At 44.5% G+C, this 16,321-nt stretch overlaps 1 protein-coding gene across 1 annotated transcript; it reads right to left on the bottom strand.

Annotated features, from left to right (window-relative positions):
- Positions 1 to 10,043: 10,043 nt before the first annotated feature.
- arfrp1 (ADP-ribosylation factor related protein 1) lies at positions 10,044 to 14,549 on the bottom strand. The gene is made up of 7 exons (XM_034082979.2): positions 14,188 to 14,549; positions 13,838 to 13,925; positions 13,373 to 13,455; positions 12,698 to 12,779; positions 12,454 to 12,524; positions 11,767 to 11,867; positions 10,044 to 10,367 (listed from the first exon to the last, which is right to left on the bottom strand). Exons 1-7 carry the CDS (start codon positions 14,278 to 14,280, stop codon positions 10,280 to 10,282), a joined length of 606 nt encoding a protein of 201 aa, XP_033938870.1. The 5' UTR covers positions 14,281 to 14,549; the 3' UTR covers positions 10,044 to 10,279.
- Between the last annotated feature and the right edge of the window lie 1,772 nt (positions 14,550 to 16,321).

A 16,321-nucleotide genomic window follows, 5' to 3' on the forward strand; every position in this document is an offset into this window, starting at 1 on the left:
GTGTGTGTGTTCAGTCATAACATGTTAAGTTGAAGGTCAAGTGGAGGCAGTTAGACATTACAGTCATCACTGTAGCAGGTGCACTGCGTGGGCCTGCGTGGTAAAGGTTATAATGTTCGGTTATCTTATCGATTAAACTAAGAGGCGTGTAACTGAACTGGAGAATAGTTTTACGGTGCTGTTGAACTGTAGATCTGAGGTCTCTGTCCTTTTGCCCACCTCATTTACGTTGCCATAAAATGCACTACAGTAAAACAACTGAGTTCGCACCCATATACATAAACACAGGGGTGGAAAGTAACTAAGTACAACTACTCAAGTATTGTACTTTTTTCTTACCTAGTTGTATTTTAAATCAGTATTTCTATTTATACTACTTTATACTTCGAATCCACCGAATTTCAGAGGCAAATATACATTTGGTCAACATCGAGAAAACTACAATACTAAAATGCTGTTACATACATGCATAAAGCAGGACCCTATAATAATCATAAAATACTCTGAAAAGATCCATTCTGCTAAACGAGTACTCTTGGTTTTGATAATTGAAGAATATTTAGATGATAATATGTATGTGCTTTTTAGTCATTTAAAATGGGCCATTATGCAAAATGAGTACTTTTTTTCGTTATACATTAATTTTGATGCTAATTATTTTTGTACTTTTACTGACGTAACATTTGTAAATCAAGACTTTTACTTTTATTAATTTAAGAAGACCATAGTATTTCTACTTTTACTTAAGTAATGGATTGGAGTACTTCTTTCCACACTGCATACTGTATGCATAACATTGATCCAGGCCTGAAGCTGATTTGCATCACATTTGATGGTAAAACGCGCCCTCTGCTGGTCAGAAGGAAGACTGTTTGGTTGGAACCGTTTAGCTCCTGATAGTTGACTGTACAACAGACTGTATGTGGAGTATCCCTACAGAGGTCATCGTGATGTGATGCTGTGAAGTTTACTTTCTGTTCCATGTTTTACTGACATTACATGAAGAACCAGATGTATGCGTTCACCCGAGGTTCATTATTATTTAGGATGGACGCATTAGTCCTACAAACGTCCCAACTACACGTCTCCAGGGCTAACAACTACACGTCTCCAGGGCTAACAACTACACGTCTCCAGGGCTAACAACTACACGTCTCCAGGGCTAACAACTACACGTCTCCAGGGCTAACAACTACATGTCTCCAGGGCTAACAACTACACGTCTCCAGGGCTATTGCACTGAGTCTGGGGGTTGCTGAACAATGTAGCACATATAGGGAGAGCGGGGTAATGTGAGCCATTTTTTACATTTGCTCCCCTCTAGCCGAGCTAAAATTATATATCAGTAACATTTACATATTTCCTATTAATTCAGGATGTTTCCTAGCTATAGAAATGATCAGAATGTCTTCAGGACAAAGGGCAATGAAAATATGATTGTTTAAAAACAAGTGGTCTTGTGTCTCACTTCACCCCAGCTCAGGGGTAAACTTAGACAGACCAGAGAAATCAAGGGGGCAAAGTGAACCAGTTGGGGGTAAGCTGATCCACTTACGTTTTCCACTTTACAACTACCATAACAACACATGTTGTAACAATTAGAAACCTGATAGCTAGATTGACAACCACACATTCCAAAGCTAATGTCGGACAAGTATCAGAATCATGGGGATTGGTCAATTAAGCACATTTTTTTTAAACACTTGAAAGTAACCCAAAGTACTAAAAAGTAAATCAAATACAGCATAATATAATTCAAAATGTTTTAATTAACATTCACAGTGTGGGAGTCAGAACACAGGACCTAGAGAGCCAGCTAGTGTCTGGGGGTCAGAGCAAAGGACAATCAGAACCAGCTAGTGCACAGTCTGGGGGTCAGAACATGGACCCATAATCAGAACCAGCTAGTACACAGTCTGGGGATCAGAACAAAGGACCATCAGAACCAGCTAGTACACAGTCTGGGGATCAGAACATAGGACCATCAGAACCAGCTAGTGCACAGTCTGGGGATCAGAACATAGGACCATCAGAACCAGCTAGTGCACAGTCTGGGGCTCAGAGCAAAGGACCATCAGAACCAGCTAGTGCACAGTCTGGGGGTCAGAACATGGACCCATAATCAGAACCAGCTAGTACACAGTCTGGGGCTCAGAACAAAGGACCATCAGAACCAGCTAGAACAGCCTGGGACTCAGGACACAGGCTAGACCCACCTGGATTAGAACATCAGCCTCATACTCTAACAAGGCCTACTCTACATTCCAGCCCTAAGGTTACAGGGAAAGGTGACGAGTTGCTCTCTCCGTGTGGTTCCTCCAGGCCTATGAGGTTGAGGCAGCTTCTTCACCACATCACCTTTAGGAACATGTGCCACATCATTTTCTTCTATAGCAAACGTGGGTCTCTCCCACTGTTTCTTGTTTCCCTGGATTCTTCTGAGGAAGTATTTCGTCATCCTCAACTTTCTCAACCATGCCAACGTAACGGAGACTCCTGTGTGTGGTTGCAAAGTTAACTAGGACAAAGTCACCCACGTTCAGATCCGTGTTTCCAGGATCACTTGTCTCATCATCCTCCTCATCAGGTGGGACCGGGACATCACTCTCCTCAGAGCTGCTATCTATGGTTTTCCTTTTGGGTGCTTTCTTTTTCAGTTTTCCCTTTTCTTTGCAATTTTGTTTTTTCCCTGCCAGTTTCCTTTGTCTCTCTTCACCAGCCTGTTCTATGGCCTGCTTCTCAGGGGTATCTGTTAGGGTGGCTGTCTTCACACGCTTTCTGTTGGTTTGTGCTCTGGGGGGACATTTGGGAAGTGGTAGGATTTCACGAGGAGACACATATCCAGGTCGGCTGGGAACATCGGAGTCAGCTGGCGAGGCACATCCATGTGGACCATGCGGAGTGGATGGACTAGCATCTGCAGCAGGTGGTTCGTCTGCAGGCAGTGGACCATCTGGATCATCTGGAGTGGTGACTCTACGGGCCAATCCAAAGAAGATGTGCGAGCAGAGAGGTAACAGTGAAGGATTGATGTGACCAGTGAGATACGAGCAGTCTTCATTACACTCCAACACACTGTGTACTATGTATGTGTGGGGTTAATGCTGGTTTACATCGCGGATAATGCTTTTTCTAAAGGTTCCAAAGATAATCTAACACAATTGACATGGTAACCTTTAAATGCATTTGAAGTGACTGGCTGTGCAGGTTTGAACCTCTTCCTCCAGCTGTTTTTCGGCTGTCTTTGCACAGCTGTATCTGTCACTGAGTGCAACATGAATGCTGTCAAACCTGTATTAGTGGATGATCCAGTACCATCTCTGTAATAATAATTATACATTTCATTTATCAAGCAATTTATCAGAGGATCAAAGATGCTTTACAGAAGTACAAATACGATGACAAGTCAAATGAAAATTGAGCAATAAAAAAACACATTTAATCACACATCAAAGCCAGTCTGAACAGGTGAGTTTTTCTCAGTGTTTTGAATGTGAAAAAGGTGACACCTTTGCCATGACATGGTAATGATCTACTATACAATTATTACAACAGTTGCAAAACAACAATAATGTAGTGATAAAGTGATAGGTATAACAATTGGTTAGATGTGTGGTTCCTGCTCAGGCCTAGCTCTATAAGAACCAGAGACACACGTGATACTGTGAGAGGGGTGAGGACATTGAGGGAGCATTGAGCACTGAATCCTTTAATGGCCGACTTGTATTCCGCGAGTTAGTGATGGTAATAATCAAATGAGTCATGTCTCCTTGCTCTAAGGTATCACAGTGCCATATTACAGTAGACCAAACTGAATAACTAAATGCATTTGAGTGCCAAGACCAACACATGACTAAAGGACACTAAGGAATACATGTCTTACTTTACGCTGGTTATAAGTATACTTTGATTGGAGTACTCTACAAAACAGAGCCGCACATCCAATTTGAAATAATACAATAATCATTTTCCCATTTAATGTGGTTGTCTCTTCCCTGGAGTGTAAAGTCACCAGGTACTGTACACGCTTGGTGTATTGCAGCCTCAGTGTGGATCAGTGTGTGCTTTGTTGTGTGTTGGTCAGCCAGCTGTGGTTCCACTTTACTGGAACGATCAGTGCTGAAACCCCTCCGGCCGATACGGTCTTGTGGGAGGGGGGGCTTAGCTTCCAGCTACCAGGCCACACCTGCACTCATGTCAGTTGTTTATGCTTACTATGTTAAAGCCACATTTGATTTGATTGAACCTGCTTTGCTCTTCCTGATTGCAATATTTGTGTTTTTATTCTAGCCTTAAAATCCTCGTTACCTGTTCAACGACTCTTGTGAAGGAAATCAATGTTTAACCGGCTCCCATCTCCGGTCCTCGTACTTTGACTGGTATGCAAACAAGAAGCACTTCAGGCAAATCTCAACCCAGCTAAATACAGCTTTTCACAATCAGTAACCTAGGAGATTCTGGCTGCACCCTGCACATCAGTAACCTAGGAGATTCTGGCTGCACCCTGCACACATCAGTAACCTAGGAGATTCTGGCTGCACCCTGCACATCAGTAACCTAGGAGATTCTGGCTGCACCCTGCACACATCAGTAACCTAGGAGATGCTGGCTGCACCCTGCACACATCAGTAACCTAGGAGATTCTGGCTGCACCCTGCACACATCAGTAACCTAGGAGATTCTGGCTGCACCCTGCACACATCAGTAACCTAGGAGATTCTGGCTGCACCCTGCACACATCAGTAACCTAGGAGATGCTGGCTGCACCCTGCACACATCAGTAACCTAGGAGATTCTGGCTGCACCCTGCACACATCAGTAACCTAGGAGATTCTGGCTGCACCCTGCACACATCAGTAACCTAGGAGATTCTGGCTGCACCCTGCACACATCAGTAACGGACTAATGGGGGGCACAGGACCATCCAATGCACTAATGACTAACACGCCGCCCTATCCTGCACTCAACACACCATTTGAACTACGTGGTGTGGAGTGAGTCATCTCACCTGATACTGGGCTGGTCATTGTTGTCGACAGTGGGGGGGGGGGGGGGGGGGGGGGGACGTGGACGTGGAGAGAGGATGAAGAATAGTAGGAGAAAGGGGGAGGAGATAGGAGGATGAAGAATCCTAGGAGAGAGGAGGATGAAGAATCCTAGGAGAGAGGAGGAGGATGAAGAATACTAGGAGAAGAGAGGAGGAGGAGGAGGAGGAGAGAGGAGGATGAAGAATCCTAGGAGAAGAGAGGAGGAGAGAGGAGGGTGAAGAATCCTAGGAGAGAGGAGGAGGATGAAGAATACTAGGAGAAGAGAGGAGGAGAGAGGAGGAGGAGAGAGGAGGATGAAGAATCCTAGGAGAAGAGAGGAGGAGAGAGGAGGGTGAAGAATCCTAGGAGAGAGGAGGAGGAGAGAGGAGGAGGATGAAGAATACTAGGAGAAGAGAGGAGAGAGGAGGAGGAGGAGGAGAGAGGAGGAGGATGAAGAATCCTAGGAGAAGAGAGGAGGAGAGAGGAGGGTGAAGAATCCTAGGAGAGAGGAGGAGGAGAGAGGAGGAGGATGAAGAATACTAGGAGAAGAGAGAAGAGAGGAGGAGAGGAGGAGGAGGAGGAGAGAGGAGGATGAAGAATCCTAGGAGAGAGGAGGAGGATGAAGAATCCTAGGAGAGAGGAGGAGGAGAGAGGAGGATGAAGAATCCTAGCAGAGAGGAGGAGGATGAAGAATCCTAGGAGAGAGGAGGAGAGAGGAGGAGGAAGAATCCTCGGAGAGAGAGGAGGAGAGAGGAGAGAGAGGAGGAGAGAGGAGGAGGAAGAATCCTCGGAGAGAGAGAGGAGGATGAAGAATCCGAGGAGAGAGAGGAGGAGAGAGGAGGATGAAGAATCCGAGGAGAGAGAGGAGGAGAGAGGAGGAGAGAGGAGGATGAAGAATCCTAGGAGATAGAGGAGGAGAGAGGTTGTGGGTTGGGCTTGTGTGTACACTGTGTGGTGAAGAGTGTATAATGTATGTGAACGATGGGCAGCCAGCGGGACGTATGTGCGTGTACATGTGTGTGTGTGCGTGTGTGTGTGTGTGTGTGTGTGTGTGTGTGTGTGTGTGTGCATGTGTGTGTGTGTGTGTGTGCATGTATGCATGTGTGTGTGCATGTGTGTGGGAAAGCAAGGGGAGAGTTGGATGGGGTAAAGCAGTCACACAAAGGACGTAACCAAACATGATGTGTCTGAGATGAGAAGCCTCTGTGTGTAATCTGGTGGTCCTCTGTTTAGGTGAGAAGCCTCTGTGTGTAATCTGGGGGTCCTGTGTTTAGGTGAGAAGCCTCTGTGTGTAATCTGGGGGTCCTGTGTTTAGGTGAGAAGCCTCTGTCTGTAATCTGGGGGTCCTGTGTTTAGGTGAGAAGCCTCTGTGTGTAATCTGGTGGTCCTGTGTTTAGGTGAGAAGCCTCTGTGTGTAATCTGGTGGTCCTGTTTAGGTGAGAAGCCTCTGTCTGTAATCTGGTGGTCCTGTTTAGGTGAGAAACCTCTGTCTGTAATCTGGTGGTCCTGTGTTTAGGTGAGAAGCCTCTGTGTGTAATCTGGTGGTCCTCTGTTTAGGTGAGAAGCCTCTGTCTGTAATCTGGTGGTCCTGTTTAGGTGAGAAACCTCTGTCTGTAATCTGGTGGTCCTGTGTTTAGGTGAGAAGCCTCTGTCTGTAATCTGGTGGTCCTCTGTTTAGGTGAGAAGCCTCTGTCTGTAATCTGGTGGTCCTGTTTAGGTGAGAAGCCTCTGTGTGTAATCTGGTGGTCCTCTGTTTAGGTGAGAAGCCTCTGTCTGTAATCTGGTGGTCCTGTGTTTAGGTGAGAAGCCTCTGTCTGTAATCTGGTGGTCCTGTGTTTAGGTGAGAAGCCTCTGTCTGTAATCTGGTGGTCCTCTGTTTAGGTGAGAAGCCTCTGTCTGTAATCTGGTGGTCCTGTGTTTAGGTGAGAAGCCTCTGTGTGTAATCTGGTGGTCCTGTGTTTAGGTGAGAAGCCTCTGTCTGTAATCTGGTGGTCCTGTGTTTAGGTGAGAAGCCTCTGTCTGTAATCTGGTGGTCCTGTTTAGGTGAGAAGCCTCTGTCTGTAATCTGGTGGTCCTGTGTTTAGGTGAGAAGCCTCTGTCTGTAATCTGGTGGTCCTGTTTAGGTGAGAAACCTCTGTCTGTAATCTGGTGGTCCTGTGTTTAGGTGAGAAGCCTCTGTCTGTAATCTGGTGGTCCTCTGTTTAGGTGAGAAGCCTCTGTCTGTAATCTGGTGGTCCTGTTTAGGTGAGAAGCCTCTGTGTGTAATCTGGTGGTCCTCTGTTTAGGTGAGAAGCCTCCGTCTGTAATCTGGTGGTCCTGTGTTTAGGTGAGAAGCCTCTGTCTGTAATCTGGTGGTCCTGTGTTTAGGTGAGAAGCCTCTGTCTGTAATCTGGTGGTCCTCTGTTTAGGTGAGAAGCCTCTGTCTGTAATCTGGTGGTCCTGTGTTTAGGTGAGAAGCCTCTGTGTGTAATCTGGTGGTCCTGTGTTTAGGTGAGAAGCCTCTGTCTGTAATCTGGTGGTCCTGTGTTTAGGTGAGAAGCCTCTGTCTGTAATCTGGTGGTCCTGTTTAGGTGAGAAGCCTCTGTCTGTAATCTGGTGGTCCTGTTTAGGTGAGAAGCCTCTGTCTGTAATCTGGTGGTCCTCTGTTTAGGTGAGAAGCCTCTGTCTGTAATCTGGTGGTCCTGTTTAGGTGAGAAGCCTCTGTCTGTAATCTGGTGGTCCTCTGTTTAGGTGAGAAGCCTCTGTGTGTAATCTGGTGGTCCTGTTTAGGTGAGAAGCCTCTGTGTGTAATCTGGTGGTCCTGTTTAGGTGAGAAGCCTCTGTCTGTAATCTGGTGGTCCTGTTTAGGTGAGAAGCCTCTGTCTGTAATCTGGTGGTCCTGTTTAGGTGAGAAGCCTCTGTGTGTAATCTGGTGGTCCTCTGTTTAGGTGAGAAGCCTCTGTCTGTAATCTGGTGGTCCTGTTTAGGTGAGAAGCCTCTGTCTGTAATCTGGTGGTCCTGTTTAGGTGAGAAGCCTCTGTCTGTAATCTGGTGGTCCTGTTTAGGTGAGAAGCCTCTGTCTGTAATCTGGTGGTCCTGTTTAGGTGAGAAGCCTCTGTCTGTAATCTGGTGGTCCTGTTTAGGTGAGAAGCCTCTGTCTGTAATCTGGTGGTCCTCTGTTTAGGTGAGAAGCCTCTGTCTGTAATCTGGTGGTCCTGTTTAGGTGAGAAGCCTCTGTCTGTAATCTGGTGGTCCTGTTTAGGTGAGAAGCCTCTGTGTGTAATCTGGTGGTCCTCTGTTTAGGTGAGAAGCCTCTGTCTGTAATCTGGTGGTCCTGTTTAGGTGAGAAGCCTCTGTCTGTAATCTGGTGGTCCTGTTTAGGTGAGAAGCCTCTGTCTGTAATCTGGTGGTCCTGTTTAGGTGAGAAGCCTCTGTCTGTAATCTGGTGGTCCTGTTTAGGTGAGAAGCCTCTGTGTGTAATCTGGTGGTCCTGTTTAGGTGAGAAGCCTCTGTCTGTAATCTGGTGGTCCTGTTTAGGTGAGAAGCCTCTGTCTGTAATCTGGTGGTCCTGTTTAGGTGAGAAGCCTCTGTCTGTAATCTGGTGGTCCTGTTTAGGTGAGAAGCCTCTGTCTGTAATCTGGTGGTCCTCTGTTTAGGTGAGAAGCCTCTGTCTGTAATCTGGTGGTCCTGTTTAGGTGAGAAGCCTCTGTCTGTAATCTGGTGGTCCTGTTTAGGTGAGAAACCTCTGTCTGTAATCTGGTGGTCCTGTTTAGGTGAGAAGACTCTGTCTGTAATCTGGTGGTCCTGTTTAGGTGAGAAGCCTCTGTCTGTAATCTGGTGGTCCTGTTTAGGTGAGAAGCCTCTGTCTGTAATCTGGTGGTCCTGTTTAGGTGAGAAGCCTCTGTCTGTAATCTGGTGGTCCTGTTTAGGTGAGAAGCCTCTGTCTGTAATCTGGTGGTCCTGTTTAGGTGAGAAGCCTCTGTCTGTAATCTGGTGGTCCTGTTTAGGTGAGAAGCCTCTGTCTGTAATCTGGTGGTCCTGTTTAGGTGAGAAGCCTCTGTCTGTAATCTGGTGGTCCTGTTTAGGTGAGAAGCCTCTGTCTGTAATCTGGTGGTCCTGTGTTTAGGTGAGAAGCCTCTGTCTGTAATCTGGTGGTCCTCTGTTTAGGTGAGAAGCCTCTGTCTGTAATCCATCAATATCAAGTTTCCTCATTATATTATGGGGATATGTTTGATTGCCCCAATGCTGGGGGCATTGTGAGAACTGACAGCAGGACCCTTTAGAACTAACACATGACAGATGTTGTTTGTTTGAAATCAGACATTTATTGTTATATCATCTATATTTATATATATAAATGACAGACAAAATACGTCACCTTGGATTGTTAACCACACCCCAAGTTCAACCACTGGGTGGAAGTCATTCAGCAGAGGTCAGTATGATTTCTCCCGGCTGTAGGAACTCTGAACCTTTCCAAACCTGTTTTCATCACGATGAATGCTTTACAGAAGACGGATAACAGGACGTCTCTGTATGGAGCCCATTACCATGTCCTCTAATAAATGCAAATACATTTAACAAAAGCTCCTAAAAGTTAAACAGCTGTTGGTATTCTCCTTTTCACCGAGTGTTGTATTTTAGTTCACATTATATAGATTTGACACAAGAAAGCTTTTCAAAGTAAAAGTCCTAGAAATTCCACTTACCCTTCAAAATAGGTAATTGTTGTCATGTATCTGTCATGAGTTTATCTTATGATGATTATGTGAAGCCAAATAAATGAAGAGCGATTAACATAACAAGGTGGAAACAAGTAGAGTGAAGAACAGAGTAGTGAGGGCTTCCTGGTTCTCTGGTCTGTAGTTGGATTAAAGAGTTCAAAAGCGCTAATGCTAGCTGGACTCCATGCTAGGTCTAAACGCTGTTACCCAGACCTCCTGTAGAGTCAATGCTGTTTGCACGAATATGCTCCGAAGATGTTCTATGCTCTTAAAAAAATAGAGAACCTCCTCGACGGTGCTGGATTTGTCTTGCTGATGCCTCACAGTCAGTCAGTGAAGCTCCATACAGACGTGACTGGGACAGGAGAGATCGTTACACAGCTTCAAAACGAGTAACAAGAAGAACAGAGTCCATCCAAAGCACAATGGTCCTGTCAGACCGTCTGTAGTGAGCGCCTCAAGGCAGAAGTCCAAACGAGGAGAGAGGAGAGGGGTCAGCTCCAGGGTTCACATGGAATGTCCTTAATGAGTGAAGGGTGCCGATGCCTCTTACGTGATGTCCTTCTGTCGGGGTGGCCTGTGAATGTTGCGGACCACACACTTTACCATCCACTCTATGCCTTCGTTCACTCCATCCCTGCATCAAAGAGAAGACGGCGTTAAGCAAGGACTCAAAGAACAGCCCTTGGATCGAGCTGGCGGAGCCTTTTTACCCCGGATGGTGTTCTGCTGAAAATAAAGTTCTGGTGGTTTGTGCACAGCTGGCATTAACAGAACTAAGAGCGTGCAGCCCATAAATACTCACTGTTTCTTTCCCAGCCATGTTTCAATACCATCCATCCCTTTGATACAGTGACCTGAAGCATTTCTGTTGGAGCTCAGGGACCTGACTTTGAGCTTATAACTGTTGTATTCTTGTACGTGTAAGCATTTTGATTTGGTAAGCTAACTATTCTGAGACTAAATGAAACTGTGGAGTTACTAGGTGAAGTACCTCAACGGGAGAACCCACCCCTGACCGTGCTGCGAAGCTTCAAGTGTCTCGAGCTGCATGCCAAGTCCCTTCACTTCCATCCCTGCGTCCCTCACTTGCGTCTTAGTCCCTCCCACCGGGGAAGCATGGAGAGACGCAAGGAAACCACGAGCAGGGAGGAGAAGCAAGGGGATGTGTTTTAAGAGCAAGGGGACGTCCTTTCCTCGGAGCGTCACCCAAAGCGACGTCCGTTCGTGAGCACAGCAAACATGCGCGCTGTTCTATTTCTACTCAAAAAGGCTCCCGGTAATCAGTGCCAGAGCCGCAGCAGTGTCACGCACACCTGCACTGAACATGACAATAACTTGTTACAGTGGGCTGTTCAACTCCACGCTCAAAAGTCTTCAGCCTGAATACAAATGACGATAAATACAAATAAAATAGATGGAACAGGTCAGTGTGTACGGACCAGAGTGTATAGCCACACAGCGACATCATGTGTGTCTTCTGAGAGTTGGTGGTGACTGAGTGAAGCCCATTAGTAACGGGGGTCAGACCCAGACCTCAGTGGTGATCAAACTAGTTGCTGAATGAAGCTCCCCGATATGCAATTGTTTTGAACACATAAGAGAAATATTTAGGAAAAGAAATGGCTTTTATTTAAAGAAAATGCACTCGTTATCTTCCCTCTCCCATTGCACAACAGGCAGACTGCATTCATACAATAATGTGCCGTGTACAATATCTTTCATGAGACGCACCTTGATGGCGGTTGCTAGTTGCAAATAATGCGCCGTTAATAATAATGGGTTTCATTTGTAACGCGCTTCATATTTGAGGTCAAATCCCGAAGTGCTGCAAGCAGTGAGCATGGAACAATACCAAACAGTAGACACCACGGTACAAAAGGGTAGTAACAAATAAAAGGTCTCTACTGAAGAGATGGGTTTTGAGGCCGGCGGTGCTCTCATGTGGTCGGGGGGGCGTTAAAGGTGATTTCAGCCGCTGTCATACACTGTTTGTAAATTCAACCTTCAGAAGACAAAAGACCGAGCCGTCTTACCCTGTCAGGGCAGTGCACGGCTGCACCAAACAATCTCTCTTTCCAATCTTCGGGGCACAGTCGCTGAAGGTTGTTTTAATGTCCGGCACAGACAGACAGTCCTGAGAAGGGAGGGAAAGCAACAGCAAAGAAATACTTTTCATTTCCATGTTACTAAGGGGAAGCAGGCCCTCTTGACGTTCCCAACTGCTTGTACAGTCCAACCAACGGTTAAACAACTATAGATTACTTATTTTACATGACATAAAACAGCAAGAAGCAACAAATGATTATATATTTGAAAAGCTGGAAGCAGAATCCTATTCAAAATAAAACAGCTTATTAAACCAGGGCTGCACCATTTGGGGAAACAATCTAATTGCAACTTTTCTGACAAATATTGCGATTCGATTTGCGATATTTGTTTTTAAGCGACCCAACGGAGGTTTATTGTAACATGCGGCCATACCTCCGGCTAGGAAGGTCGCATCAACGTGCTCCCGTCTCCAGCACCCCGCAGCCGAGCTGCGAGTGAAAGGACTAAACGTACATGAAACCTCCGTTGGGCTGCTTTAAAGCCAAGCTTCAGTTTAAGACTCAGCCTGTAATCGCTCAGCTCTAGCCTAAACATAGAATATAATCTGTGGTTTTAAATAAACCTGCTTCATTCTGTACATGGTTTCATGAAGTGAAATGATCCTACAGTACCGGCACATCCTGCTTGTTGGCTAGCACGAGGAGCGGGACACCTTCCAACGCCTCATTGCTGATCATTTTCTCTGCAGAAGACAAGTCACATTATGGATTTCACATTAAGCTAACACACTAAACCATGTCATGAAGTCAAGTGATGATAAACATTGTGCACTAGAACAAGCCTCTAAACTACAATGTCGTGAATGGAATAAAGTCACAGGCCATTTGATTTGAAAATATAATAGACATAACTCACCAAAGGCCTCTTTTGACTCTGACAGGCGCTCTTCATCAGTTGAGTCGATCACATAGATGACTCCATGGGATTCAGCATAATACTACATATAACACATATAAACAGAACAATAGAAGTAAACAAAGAGAGACCAACAAAGAGAGACCAATAATACAAGTGAAGGTACCATTTGATACAACTGCCGAAGGTGTAGCTAGAAGCTGCCAGTCGGGAACGTCTGATATACCAGGATGTAATACTTCATGTTACGAGTGTATTTAGAAATGTACATTCATCTATGGCAGGGGTGCCCGATACGTGGATCGCAAAGGTAGTGGGTAGATCGCAGGGCATTGAAAAAAACAAATACATATTTATTTATTTTTAAAGTTAGCCCATCCTTACTATGGCATTTGCCACTTGGTAAGTACAGGTAAGCCAGGCTGAGCTGTATTGTGCCATACGGGTTCATGCCCTTATGAGGGGGCCTCACCTCCTCACCTGAAGCGCAAATGCTTTATGATAACAGTTTATCCGCCGTTTAGTCCACTAGCACCCCCCCGCTCGCGACACAGATCGGGCAGGGGCGGCCCTGTAGGTAGATCCTTTGGGCGTGGTCATTTTAAAAGTAGCTCCCAAGCTGAACAAGTGTGGGCACCCCTGATCTATGGTGTTGGTGTTGCATTCTTCACTCACTTTGTCCCACAGAGACTGGAGCTCGTCCTGACCTCCAAGATCCCAAAACATTAGACGAGCCTTGCCCACATCGATAGTACCAACTGTGAAGGAAAGTGAAACATGTATTCAAATAAGAACTGTAGATCTGAGGGAGGAATCAATCAAAACAAGCAGTCTGGAGAGTTACAGAGTGAAGTGGAATGAGCTTAGAAAGCAGGTATGCATAAAATGACTATGTTCACAAGTAAGATAAGCTTAGTAAATTACAATTCATGAAACAACCCCCTATAAGATTCACTATGTGACGTGTGATTGGCTTTTGCCACAAGTTGTCATTGTGCACTCCTCTGACAAGGTGCTCAAAGGAACCATGGTACTGGATTTGAGAAGAGATGGGCTAATTGTCAATTCACTGGCATTTCAGAAAAGTATTCCACCCTGGGCAGTCAAGCACAAATAAAACATACTGGAACATCCACTTACTGTTCAGGCCAACCGTGGTAGTGATCTTTGATAAATTCATTCCCTTATAGTTCTTACTGAACTTGGTTTTGGTCTGTTCCAGAAAGGTCTGCAAAGAGAGACAACTGTCAACTTAACAGACAATAACATATGTATATCCAGTGATTCACATGCCATGACATAGGCTAACAGGCATAGCATTACATGACTTATTTCATTATTACATAGCAGAAGAAAACAGTTGTCGAAGCAGCATAGTGATGAGTGCAGCACAATGCAGAACATAACACAACCAACAATACAGTCAATGAAGACCAACCAGTTAGCGTTTACTCAGCTGTAGGCCTACTACAGAGAAACATCCCATTTACCGTTTTCCCAGCGTTGTCTAGTCCCAGGATTAAAACACAGAATTCGTCCTTTTGGAAAACATACTTATATAACCCAGATAATAAGGTATACATCTTGAAAGAAATATGTAAACAATACAACTACTTGCTACCTAGTCTTAGTGATATTAGCTTGATAGCATAGCCTAGCCTTCATATGAGGGTAAACACAGCGTCACGCGCCACTGTGGTTTCATTATCATAACAGTTAATAACACGTCTATAAACACGACTGAACAACAGTCGAAGATACATAAATAAAGCCGTAAAAGTCTTCGTTTGTAGCTATTTTCCTAATCTGAAACTCTCTAACGGCACTGAAGCTACGTGGAATCTAACCAGGAAGTACAATACCTATAGGAATTGTGGGAAATGAAGTAAGCGGTATATTTTAAGCCATATTGTTATAAGGCTGTACGTTCAAATAAAACTACATTTTCCGGAGAGCATTGCGGTCATTTCTATGTTTCATGGAGCGTGACGCCCTTAAAGGAACATCCACTTTAAAAAAACAAAACCGTTGACTTTCTTTGTCATCATGATTAAACCAGCTGTTAGCTGCTCTGTATTAGATTACTATTAGAAAGTAATATTATAAGTCAGTAAAATGGATACCATTACCAGCTAAATTGCTATGTTCACAAGTCCAAAATGTACCTTTAGGTGGCAATAAGGCCCACCAACCGTTTGAGGTTTGCAATACTGTATAGTGTGCAGGCAGGGCTTTTGCTAAAAACTTCTGCCTACTGGGGTAAGTAAGTATTGAGGCAAAGACTGTTGGATAAAAACAATGACCTAAAAGAGTCAAAGTTAATGCTTTGTAGAGATGCAGAGTCGTAAAATAATTCCCTGTATGGTTAGTCACTACAAGCCACAATCACACATTGGTATTTGATACCATTTTATTACCAAGAATATTGATGATACAGTTTATCACTAGAACACTTTTTTTATCTACCTGACTTTAACACACACTGGCTTATAGCATAGCATCCCATAATGTGCAATACAACCTCAGCCTTACACTTAAATAAATGAACACACACATACAACAGTTCATATGGGTGGCATATAATATAGCATGTTGTTTTTGTACAGTGGCTGATTACAAAGTGTTACCATGACAATGCATGACAGCTGTGTGTGGGTTTGAGCCATAGACTATATATATAAAGTGTTGAACTGGAGTCTGGACTCCAGCCAAATCAATTTTTTGATTAATCCAATATATTATTTTCCTCATAGAGTGCCACAGTGACACATCCTAAAACCAGGAAGTAAACTCCTTCCGGTTCTTTTGAAAAAAAAGCAATGCAATTTCTCCATAGAGAGGCGAAGTCCCTCCCCTTCCGGTTGAGCTCCATGCGACATGCAACCTTATTTCGGAAAAGTTATGCATTGAAGTCAATGGAGAGAGAAAGATTATCTTTCGATCCCGCTTGAATTGTGCCACGAATTACACATATGATGTTTGTCAATTTAAAAGATAATTTTACAAGTCAAAAAAATTAAAACCGCTGTGAAACCGCTCAATGAACTACATCTCCCGTCTCGCACCACACACCAAGACGGCCGTCACTTCTTTCTTTCAGAATGAGGCAAAAAGTATTAAAAGAGGTGAACATCACTACAAGTCTGGGCATGTTGAGAGCAGTGCATACACACAAGGGGAGTTAGTCGGTTCGTGAGAGCCAGCATGCGGGACCGGGATTCTGGGATTTGTAGTCTTTCTTGTTGCGTATTTTTCATAGTCTTATATTTCAACATTTTTGCGACAGACTGTGACTTTTTTGACATGGAAATTATTTTTTAAGATTGACAAACATCAGAATTTGTGGCACAATTCAAACGGGATTGAAAGATAATCTTTCTCTCTCCATTGACTTCAAAACAAACTTTTTCCGAAATAAGGTCCCATGAAGGGGAGGGACTTCGCCTCTCTATAGGATTTTGGAAAATAGCTCGAAATAAGGTATTTGGTTGACACACATTTAAGAGACAGATCACGTTTTGTTCAGCCGGGATAATATCCACATGTCTTCCCTACTTTTATAATTTTCTAATCATAAATCTAGTCGTAAGAAGCAACATGCTAACGTTATGCTATAAACAGTTT

The sequence above is a fragment of the Pseudochaenichthys georgianus genome, chromosome 5, assembly GCF_902827115.2.
Source record: "Pseudochaenichthys georgianus chromosome 5, fPseGeo1.2, whole genome shotgun sequence".
Taxonomy (NCBI): Eukaryota; Metazoa; Chordata; class Actinopteri; order Perciformes; family Channichthyidae; genus Pseudochaenichthys; species Pseudochaenichthys georgianus.

Bases quoted from the DNA above. Each gene is read 5' to 3' on its own strand.
- arfrp1 (XM_034082979.2), bottom strand. From the start codon at position 14,280: ATGTATACCTTATTATCTGGGTTATATAAGTATGTTTTCCAAAAGGAC. The intron at 13,456-13,837 runs GTAAGTGGATGT...TTTCCTTCACAG, and splicing joins TACCACGGTTGGCCTGAACA to TTGGTACTATCGATGTGGGC. The intron at 10,368-11,766 runs GTAAGACGGCTC...TCTTTGATGCAG, and splicing joins CCGTGCACTGCCCTGACAGG to GGATGGAGTGAACGAAGGCA.